Genomic DNA, 12,003 nt, shown 5'->3' on the forward strand with positions numbered 1-12,003 from the left:
TATGCTCTTTGTTGCATTCTGAATAATTCCTTTAGTTTTAGTTTACAGTTCACTCATTTTTTTTCAGTTATGCTTTAATTGCTATTTAGTACATCCATTATGTTTTAAAATTTCATTTATTATTTTTTCCAGTTCTTAAAATTTTTCATTTTTTTAAATCTACATGGCATTTTTAAAATTTACTTTTTTGATTGATTGATTGCAGTTCTGGGGGGTTGAACCTAGAGCCTCACAAACTGAGCTACATCCCCAGACCTTTTTATTTTTTTTGTTTTGAGACCAGAATTTTACCTAGACTGGCCTCTTCCTGCTTCAGCATTCTGAGTTGCTGGGATTACAGACATACATTATCGTACCGGTTGCATCTTCATTTTTTCATAGTTTGTTTTCTCCAAATACTTCCAATTTTTTTTCATTTTAAGTACATTAAACATAATATATTAAGTATGTAAATGTTTGTTTCTGAAGTGTTTTTTAACCTGAAGTTTGACATGTAGTTTTACTTTACCTGAAGTCCTTTTAGTTCAATTTTTGTTATCTTTCTTTTGGTGGTACTGGGGATTGAACCTGGATCTTGCTTATGCTAGGCAAGTTCTCTACCACTGAACTATACCCACAGCCCCTGTTTTAGTATCTTTTGTTTCTGCAAATCTTTGCTCACAATGACTTTCTTTTCTTTTTTTTTTTTTTTTTTTTGCAGGGGGGCATGTGTCTTAGTTATTTTTTACTGTATGCTAATAATTCTTAGAATTTTATTTATGGGAATTGAGGCATACAATGAAAGAAGAGGATTTCTCCTGAGAAGGATTTGTTTTTTCCTGCCAAGTGCCAAGGACACTTGGAGACCTCTAAATTAAATTATTGATTTGAGGTTTTTCTGGCCACTTAGAAAATAGTCAAATGGAGAATGTTTTTTAAAAATTGTTATATGTCACAATTATTTTAATTTAATACATAAATTCCATTTATGGAATTCACTCACTTGCCAGTCTTTTGATGTGGTTCCAACAACCCCCCACCCCGCCAGCCTTTTAAGTCATTGATGTGTTGATAAAAGAGTTCTTTCCTTTAAGTCACTCTCATAATGCCTCATCTGCAATTTATAATTTGATTTCTTTAAAGTGAAGCAAGAACTTTATATCTTCATAGTTACCTAAATGCGTATTCCTTATAGACTAAACTTTCTTCCATAACTCTTTTTACCCAAACATAATTGATAATAGTTTTTTTTCCTTAGTGACTTTACCTTTCTTTAGTCTTCAAAAGCATTCAACAGTTTTTATAGATATAACTATTCTTAACATTCATATTATATAGATTTATTGTAATTTAAATTATGTGATGAAAATATTAAGTCTATCTGAGAACATTTTTGCTAACTCTTGATATGCGTATAGTTGATATATTTATAGGAGAAGATAGCTGGGAGAGATAATGTATACTTGTAATCCCAGCTACTCAGGAGTCTGAGGCAGGAGAATTGCAAGTTTGGGGCTAGCCTGGGCATCTTTGATTGCCTCAAAAAAGATAAAATACAGTAAATAGGGTTGGGGATGTAGCTCAGAGGTAGAGTGCTTGCCTACCACATGAAAGACTGGGATTCAATCCTAGTACTATAAAAGTGGGGCTGGGGGGACATGAGGGAGAAGATAAAGGAGTCAGAAGTATACCTCTGTACATCTAGCTTACAAGAAAAAATTATGCTGTAGGAATAAAGAGGTAATCCAGGAAAAAAGTTATTGTGATAAAGATGGTCAGGGTCTTGAGAAAAGTCAATATCAAGAAGTAAACACTTTAATATTTCAATACTCATATTAAATATGTGTCAAGACTGTTGTCTGATGTTATAAATTTAAAATTCAATTTATTTACATCTAGAATTCATAGGATTATATATTAGGGTAAAGTACCTAAGACTTTCTTAAAGGACTAGATAGTAAATATTTTAGGTGATGCTATATTGTTTCTTTACAAGCAGCCATACACAATATGTAAACAAGTGAATGTAGCTGTAAAATATAAAATAAAACTTTATTTTATATTTATTTATTTATAAAAACAAACATTTGGTTTTTACATAATATTATATAATGCACAAAACCAGCAAGCAGCTACATGCTTGTTTAATCAGTTAAACTTGGTTGGGGGCGATCTCTGGTTCTATAACTGAAAGAAAGAAGGGATAAATGGATCCTGCGGGACAGTTACTCTCTGGCATAAACCTGACTCTAAATGGGTAGTATAGGTCAGTCAATTTAATTGATTGCAATCATGTTAAGACCCAGTATCAGAAGTCAATGAAAGTCCAAATTAGAACTACCTTAGATTGTCATTAATAGTAACAGTTTGTAAAACCAAGGATCATTTTGTTGATGTCTGGAATTTCCTCAAAAATAATTAATTCTTGTGAATTGAATTCTTTCCTTTGTTTTGTTTCTTCCTAATCTTACCTATAAAACCATTTTTTCTGTCAAATCCAAAATTATTCCCCCAAAAGAGAAGAATTTTAAAGACTATGAAATCTCAAAGTCTGAAAGGCCCTTCGAAATTCATCTGTTTTGTAAACTATCTTATAATATAGATTTACTATTGAACTTTTTCAATTTTCAACCCTTGTGGTCATTTTATGCCATGGTTAATCTTACCTTTATTCAGGAAATTCTCTGACTAATCTTCAAAGCATTCTTTATTCATTTTCCCTTAAAGGAATTTTTTTGACTCATTAAAGAAGGAAAATATTTAAGCAATTTTTTTTTATATTTTCATAAAATTTTTTTAAAAGGGGTCATGGTGCAAATGCCTCAGTCAGATACCAGAGCCAATTTCATATTTTCATTACTGTCTTCATCAGGGTTAATAATCTTTCTGATGATCATTGCTATTAATAATAATAATGTACATCATTCATTTATAAGATGCCCATTGTGTGCTAAACGCCACTTTCTTGGTTTTGTCAGGGATGATCTCATTTCCGTTTTCACAACTCAGTAACAAAGATACTGCATTTAGATTTACAGATGAGCAGACCTAGCCATGAGATGGTTCATGGTCTCAAGGTGGAAACATTGAATCTATTTATGCTTGACCCTCAAAACCCATATTCTTTCCAATGAACCTTTATTGATTCTACAAACAGTTTCTAGATGAAAAAAATATGAAGTGTATGTCATCATTTTGATAGACTTTGTGTGCACTATGTAGGTCTGTTCCAAAATAAAAGTACTTTTCTAGTATGTAAATGTTCATTCTTTTGATTGTAACCTGGTTTGATATTTCTTACCATGATTTCTTTTTTCTCCATTTTTCTGATGTTGCCACCATCTTTTCTATATTCTTTCTTACCTCTCTTCTACAAGTAAAAAGAGAATTTATAAGCTATATGATTATAGCTGTCTTTTTGCCCATTACTTCCTTATTTTAGAATTTTAATGACATCTTGCATAATATCCTCCTGCCTACCACTTGTGGCAGAGTTTATATTTGCATTAAATCTAGGTGACCTTCTGACTACTTCTTCCTCCTCTTGTATTATTCTACCTTTCCTGCTTGCTCTTTACATCTTTTCTCATTCTCTCCCCATAAGAACAGCTCCTATAAATAGGGCATTAAATACTTTAACTCCCCAAGAGACTTGTGAGGATTAATTAGTTTACGTCTATAAAATGGCTGGGGATGTAAAATACTCTGAGATAATTCTTTATGATGGTATTATTGCTTTTAAAATTCAATGGCTTCTTCTGTCCTCCAAACTATTTTTTGTCATTATCTCCATTCCACCTGTGTTTTCATTGAGTGTTTCTTTCTCATGAAATGTTTTATACAACTCTATTTGAAAGATGTTTCACAAAAGGAAAATTTATTTTAAGAAATAATTTTTTGTTGTTGTTGTTACAGAAAGAAAGGATTTGATATTAAATGGGTGGATGATACACATGCCCTAGGAGTATTCTCCAGTCCAATTACAGGTATTCATACCCAATCCATTTCAGTGTTCCTTTCTTAAAAACTTTATATATGACAGCAAAATGGCATTACAATTCTTATTACACATATAGAGCACAATTTTTCATATATCTGGTTGTATACAAAATATATTCATACCAATTTGTGTCTTCATACATGTACTTTGGATAATAATGATCATCACGTTCCACCATCATTGCTAACCCCATGCCTTCTCCCTTCCCCTCCCACCCCTCTGCCCTATCTAGAGTTCGTCTATTCCTCCCATTCTCCCTCGCTACCCCACTATGAATCAGCCTCCTTATATCAAAGAATACATTAGCTTTGGTTATTTGGGATTGGCTAATTTCACTTAGCATTATCTTCTCTAACTCCACCCATTTACCTGCAAATGCCATGATTTTATTTTCTTTTATTGCTAAGTAATATTCCATTATGTATATATGCCACATTTTTTTAAATCCATCTATTGAAGGGCATCTAGGTTGGTTCCACAGTTTAGCTATTGTGAATTGTGCTGCTATAAACATTGATGTGGTTGTGTCTCTGTAGTATGCTGTTTTTAAGTCCTTTGGGTGTAGACCGAGAAGAGGGATAGCTGGGTCAAATGGTGGTTCCATTCCCAATTTTCCAAGAAATCTCCATACTGCTTTCCATATTGGCTGTACCAATCTGCAGTCCCACCAACAGTGTATGAGTGTACCTTTTCCCCCACATCCTCACCAACACTGATTGTTGTTTGTCAATAGCTGCCATTCTGACAGGAGAGAGATGAAATCTTAGAGTGGTTTTGATTTGCATTTCTCTAATTGCTAGAGATATTGAACATTTTTTCATATGTTTATTGTTTGATTGTACATTATCATCTGAGAAGTGTCTGTTAGGTCCTTGGCCCATTTATTGATTGGATTATTTGTGTTTTTTTGATGTCAGTGTTCCTTATTGTCCATTTTCATCTGCTACTTTTTTTTATTTCTCTATTCCAACCAGTTGGTATTTTACTCAGCCAGCTCCTATAGATAACAGAATTGATAAAGATTTTTAAGGCATACCTGTTTTCCCCCTATCTCTTTTCACCTTATTCAATGGTATTTGGAGAGATGGTCAACTCCTTCCAGGGTTACTTGCACATAGTGCATGAACAGATTACAGATTGAGATTTAAGAAGACAGTGGCACTGAATCTTATAGTATTTATTTATTTTTCTCAGACAAATGAATTTGAAGTATTCCTTTAACTTATCCAGTGAGAAACTTTAATACCTACTTTTTGGATATGTGATTGGACCTTTGCACATGTGTCATGGAGTTCATGATAGGTTTGATGCAGAAACATTCAGAGAATGTCTGGACCACCTAGATCATGAGCTCAAAAACTTATTTTATAAAATAAGTAATAATAGTAAACTAAATTATAGGCTTTGTGAGGCAGAAAGTTTTTGTCACTACTTAACTCTGCTGTTGTAGCAAGAAAAAGCAGCAATAAACAATATGCAAACAGATGGGCATGCCTCTGTTTCATAAAATTTTATTTACAAAAACAGGTGGGTTGCCTGGATTTGGTCATAGAGCCATAGTTTATGTAAAGTTAATTCTTTACAGATTGTGTATATCTTATATGTATTTCTTGCTTTGAAGAAAAAAAGTAACATCTATGAAATACATTCTAAGAACTAGTCCTAAATTTCCTTCTGTATCACTTCACTTCACATCTTCTTCTTCTTTATATTTATTCCTCCTTACAGCTCGTGATGCTCTGGGTATTAAACATACGATGGTGAAGATCAGGCCCTTGTCACAGGCCACAAGAGCAGCCAAAGCCAAAGCTAGAGCTTATGCTGGTGAGCTTTTAATTCTGAATGCTTTCCTTGGTCATGGTGATGTTATTCTTTCCAACCGAGTATGCCATTCAGAGTTCTAAAGACATCACTTCTATTTTTCATGTTAAAGAAAGTATAATTAAGGACAAAAGAAAACCACTATGTTGGAAATATGCCATCTGAATGGTAACTTGGAGAATGGTAGATACTTCCTGAAAGCAATGCAGCAACCAGTTTCTGATGTCAACCTTAACTAGTTTACATCTGTTTTAGCTGTTTGATAGTCACTGTAAGAAATTATGTTAATGCAGATAGTGAAACCAAGATTGTGCTTTGCCATGTTAATTTCCTCTGTCATCTGCTTGATGCTAGTATATTTTGTGTGTTAATAACTGAGTTAAGTCACTTGGTGCTGCAGTTCTTTTTTTTCCTTACTCCCTCCGACTTCCTCCCTTTCTTCCATTTAGAGTTCCTCCAGCCAGCAAAGGAGCGACCTGAGACTTCAGCAGCCCTAGCCAGAAGGTTAGTTATCAGTGCTCTTGGGGTCCGAAGTAAACAGAGCAAAACAGAACGGGAAGCAGAGCTAAAGAAACTGCAAGCAGCCCGAGGTGAGCTAAGGCAATAGTGTTCTTCTCTAGTCCCCTTACAGTTCACTGTAAGGCATGTGTGGGGTTTTGTTTGTTTTGTCATTTCCATTTTCTAGAAGCCTCTCACATGTAGAGAAATTGTTTTCAAGCCTTATATTCAGGAGGAAGATTTTTAGGATCAAGATTTGTTTCCTATTCCATACACCAAGGCACCCTAATCCATGTTCTTACTGTTGTTTTCCAAGAGATTGTTTAGCTCATTCTTGGCTTTTTCCTACAGTTTTGCTCCAAACTCAGAAAACTTTTCCTCTGAAGACATTTCAGTTACTCAGACAGAAAAACGTGTTTGCCATGGTTTCATTGGACTGTAATTGCCATGAAATCACCATGCTGTTATCACATGGCTTCAGTCTTTGGTAAAAGACAAATTAAGGAAAAATCAGCAATCGACATTGGTAGTAATATGTGTAAGAGGAAGTTTTGTCTTTTTAAGATCATCCTGAGTGGTTCAATTAGAAGACATCTAAGATGATTCACCTGTCTTCTAATGATTTTCTGGTACCTAAGATTTCTCAGAAAATATTTTCCCTGATCCATAAGTACGATTTTTCTTATAGTTTGGAGTTGAGGTTAAAATGCATCTCCTCTTTATAGGCTTTTGAATTGTATGTAAAGACTTAGTCCTTGGGCTTGGCACTTAAGTACTTTTTATCAACCTTCAGGCTTTATACACTCTCATTGCCTTAGCTCCAGATCTGTGGAATCTGTGGAGGCAATTTATTCTGAAAATTCCACTTACTGAAAAGTAACTTCATTTTTCCATTAAATGAATTGAAGTTTCAGACTGCTTGTTTATTGCCAGTCTTAACAAGGCCATTAATACTTCCTGTCCACTCTGCTTTGGTGATAGCAGGCATCCGCAGACTCTCAGCTGCACTGGCCAGATAACCAATGACAGAGTGTGTCATGGCAGGTGCTAGAGTTTCAGAGTTGAACTGAAATAATTTTTGAAACCTTAATGATTATAATGAGGCAGTTTTAATTTTGACCCCCAATACATTGTTCACTCCAAGGCTTCTTACAAACTATTGAAACAGGAGAAATTCCCCCTAGTTTTTATATATGACAATAATAGAACTAGATTAAAGAAGAGTGTGCAGTGTCCTAAACCCTGTATTAATTGGTTATCTCTGAGGAAAATGACTTCTGCATGATAACTACATCTATCTCAGAAGATGAGTATAGGGTAACAACAGTGGTATCTGAAGAAGGAGATAGTAATCCTTTAGCAATGTACCATGCTTCTGTCACTGTATTATTACCTGTATCTCTACAAATATTGCAGCATTTGTTTCACATAGATATCATTGTGAGTATTTCCCTTTAGTTCTCTATAGGCACATCAGCATGCAACTCTATTGGAAGCATTTGTTTTTAAATGCCTTGCTTTACAAAGGACATTTCAGTGATGATTTTAAAATGAGACTGTTGGTTAAATACCCTGTTGCTTTTCTAAAGAAGGTCTTTGTTTGTGATAGGTTCCTCCTATCTATTGATAACAGGGGCTTTATGGATTTAGAGGACTCTTCCTTTATTTTGCTTCAGAGCTCTCCTATTCTTTATGTCTGAGAACATGCATATGGAAAATTTCCTGGTGAGTCTCTCTTTGGCATCTTTCTGTATTGAGCCAATACTCATGTACTTGTCTACATGGCTTCTTACTTAATTTGTTATTTTTCCCTGTGAAAATTAAAAATAAACCTTGATTAGGTATTAAGCAGAACCTATATTCTTGTTCTCAGTGGAATCAGTTCAACACAGTGGATAACATTATCCTGGAATCAGATTGCTTGGGTCCATGCTTTAACTCTGACATTTATTAACTGTGACCTAAGGCAAAATACTCTCTGGAGGCCTCTGTTTCCTCTTCCATAAAGTGGAAATCAGATGAGATAATCCATGAAAAGTACTTAGTCATCTTTGAAAACTATAGAAATTCTCACTGCTATATCAGTAGGTCTAATAAGTATGTGATAAATATTAGCTGCTGCTGTTTTTATTAATAATAGTAGCATTGTCATTATATAGTGAATCCAGGATAGATTTCAGTACATGATTTTTTTTGTCATTACTCTTCTTATTTTAAAATTTCTGTAATGCTCTATCACCTCCATTTGGCATTCACTGAGCACCTACCCTGTGCCAAGCATCATCCTTAGAATTAGAAGGCATAGTTTGATTCCTCTTCTCTTTAAGACTTAAAAATCTAGTGGAGACATGTGTCTTGAGTAAGGAAGAAAGTATGGACTACTTTCAGATATTTGAAGCAATTGTTTCTCCTCTCATTGCTTTCTTCTTTTTTCTCTTCTTCTACTGTGTTGGGGTTGGACTTCTCAGAGCCTTGCATATACTAGACAAGCATTCTACCATTGAATTATACCTCCAGTTTTCCTATCATTTCAAAATTAAAAGGGGTGTGTGTGTGTGTGTTTTGTTTTGTTTTTTTAATGAAAAGGGACTGGAAATTCAAGACAGTCGGTATAACTTGTTGTGATGGTATTGTTTCATGATAATTTTGTGATAAGTGATGTTATCTTCAGTTTAGAACTGGCTTTGAGAAGGCAAGTAACTGCCTAAGTTCAACACCTGGTAAAATGAGAGACTTTAATATAGGTCTTGTTAATTAAAACCCACTGTACCTATAATACTATAATCTCTTTTGAAGAACTTTTAGGACAATTGACATTTTTTTCTCCCAGGGGGGAAAAAAATTACACACAAAAACATACATAATTCTCTGGAGACTTAAAACATTCATTTGTATCTAAACATTATATATAAATGTTTTTAGTCTCCAGAGAATTTTATATAACCAGTCTTCTCTAGTAGTGGTTAGCAGTTTTGCTGTTAGAAAAATCTTCCTTTGGTCTGACTTAAATACTGCATGGTAGTTTAGTTTAAACCAGTTTCCTCTACTTTTTTCCTTGGTAGAAATATAGAACATCTGCACAACATTGTGTTTGAACAACCTTTAACTATAAAGACTAAGGGCAGCTCATTTAAGAATGAGGGAATCTGGATTCTAATAAAGATTTTTTCCCATTAACTAGCTGTGTGGCCATAGGCAACTCAGTTATGCCTCTCTTTGCCCCACTTTCCAATAAAGTGAAAGTAATGCTTTCCCTACCTTACCAGGGGGAATTTTTTAAGTACAACATAAGTTAAAATATGTAAAAATGGGGTTAGGATTGTACCTCAGTGGCAGAGTGCTTGCCTCGCACATGTGAGGCACTGGGTTGGATCCTCAGCACACGTGAAAATAAATAAACAAAATAAAGATATTGTGTCCATATATAACTAAAAAAATTTTTTTTAACTATGTAAAAATGTTTAGCAAGATACTTTACAAATTTAAGATACTGTTCTTTCAAATGACTAATGAGAATTTAGTATTATGTTCTACTGCTCCTCATCCACTACACATGACAATATTGCTGATCGGTCATTATATTGTTTCTTGGTGAGTATTGAAATGACCACTTCCAGTTGTTCAGAATTAGCATGGTTGTAGGTACTTTCATTAATACTATGTAATACTCTTCCAGCTTTATATCTCCTACATGGAAGAGTTCTGTTGCCTAGGATATAAAAAGATAATTCAACGTATTCACTGACTGAATAATGACATTGGTTACCTCAGTTTTTCTTCATAAATCTTGTGGTTTTACTCTGAACTCGTAAGTCCTCTATATTTTTCTTTTCTAAAATCCGGAGTTAAACACTGCATATGAAACCCTCCTAATGAATGAGTTTGAAATTTGTCATTTTGAGTTTTAAATGCTTTTCCTGCTAGTATTTTCCACCCTACATGGATTTTTCTTACCCTTTTAATGAGAAAGCTATGCCTTGAAGAACAGATTCATAAATACAAGCTACTTCTGAAAGAATTGAAGAAAAGGGAAATACCCAAATCATTTAAAGTACACCACATTGTGCATATTAGGAGGAAGAGAGCTTTAGTAGTACATAGTCTCTGAACATGAGAAAAGTATCTTTTTACTTTGGCAGAGTGCATAACAAATCAGAGCTACCCTAAGAGTGGAAAATGAAAGGTATAGATCATCCTTGAGTGTTTTATGTTTGACTTAATCATGTGTTTTAAACAACTGATTCATACTGAACGATAAAAAAAACACATTTTAAAATAAGATGGAACTCAGGAATATATGTAAAATTTTTCCATGTTCGCTTATCCAAACACTTGATACCTACCTGAAATTAAAGATAGATATCATTGCCTTTCAAAACAAGCTGCCCTCTCATTTTCAAAGCCTGCTATAATTTTACTTTATAATTTTCATTTTACTCTTAGGGGAGATGATTAATTAGTACTAAAAGACCATATTTTGGTTCACAAAACTAAAAGGCTAAACAGTTGATCACCTAGTTTGATTAATTAAATCATTAAGGACCTTAAAACCATCTTTCTATTAAGTCAACTGTATAAAACAAATTTAGGCACAGTTGCTACTTTCTGAAAACCTTTGTAGGCATTCCATTATTCTCCCTTCAAGGACAGTGCTGTGATGTTGACTCCTAACTAGACCTTCAGGTACTTTTCTTGGTGTCTTTTTTTTCTCTTGTCTGAAGTTTGTTTTGTTTCTAACTGTATTTTTTAATGTGATTTTTTTTTTTCCTGAGAGGCAGTGTTTTCCAATTTTTTGGTGTCAGTTGCTGTTTAATAAACTTACTTTCTAAATTCTGTCGAGAATCCAATGCCTCCTTATGAGATCTGAATGATAATTTCTAGTATACTGATGATCATATAAATACTTGGTAAATTTAAAATCTAAAATCTTGCTAAAGTTAAAAGGTTACTTAGAAGAGCCAGGTGTGGTGGCAGATACCTGTAATCCCAGCAAAATTTGGGACACTGATGCAGGAGGATCACATGTGAGGCCAGCCTCAGCAATATAATGAGGCCCTAAACAGCTTAGTGAGACCCTGTCTCAAAATAAAAAGGGCTGTGGGCATGGTTTAGTAGTTAAGCACCCCTGGGTTTAATTAATTCCCAGTAGCCCCAAAATGGGTTACTTTGATTACTTCTCCTTGATGTACCAAGTTTATCACTCCATCCAAGAAGGCAATCAAATTATTATACAAAGCATATTGATTTTTACTTTGTAGGTGGCTGCAAATGAATTTTGTGATAATTTATCTTAGGTTTAGAAGTAATATTTGAAAGTCTTTACAATCCTTTTCTTTATTAAAAAAAAAAAAAAAAATGACACCAAACTGGCCCTTTTCAATCTTCAATGCTTTCTATTCCCTCAGTGAGAAGCAGTTAACTGACCACTCATGCTTTCAGTCAATTCATTTAATACAGTAATTTGTCAGTTCATTATACTACAGAATAAAAGTGTTCAGGGCCACGTTTATCTGAATGTTTTAGGTTTATCATTTCCTGATTATCTTCTATTCTCCCTTAGTTACTTGCCCTTATGGTTTCTGTTGGGCTTTGTTTACTTCTTTTAATTATTAGAGGTAAAGTTAATCACTTTGTTTCATGCAGTCTGTCAGCTGTTATCTGCTTTCTTTTCTCTTTAATGAAGGGACAATATGTTTATCTTTCTG

General features: G+C 34.0%; 1 protein-coding gene across 13 annotated transcripts in view; it reads left to right on the forward strand.

Moving 5' to 3' along the window:
- The window catches only part of R3hcc1l (R3H domain and coiled-coil containing 1 like), a 93,141-nt gene that overhangs the window by 77,563 nt on the left and 3,575 nt on the right, over positions 1-12,003 (forward strand). For 11 of the 13 annotated variants that reach the window (XM_048807114.1, XM_015494604.2, XM_015494608.2 and 8 more), the window contains 3 exons: positions 3,895-3,965; positions 5,708-5,803; positions 6,250-6,390. In XM_048807114.1, the coding sequence (XP_048663071.1) occupies positions 3,895-3,965; positions 5,708-5,803; positions 6,250-6,390 (308 nt within the window). Of the gene's footprint in view, positions 1-3,894; positions 3,966-5,707; positions 5,804-6,249; positions 6,391-12,003 lie in introns of those variants that run through there. The other 2 variants (XR_007349098.1, XM_048807116.1) reach the window with 2 other exon arrangements.

The sequence above is a fragment of the Marmota marmota genome, unplaced genomic scaffold (genome assembly GCF_001458135.2).
Source record: "Marmota marmota marmota unplaced genomic scaffold, marMar, whole genome shotgun sequence".
NCBI classification, from domain to species: domain Eukaryota; kingdom Metazoa; phylum Chordata; class Mammalia; order Rodentia; family Sciuridae; genus Marmota; species Marmota marmota.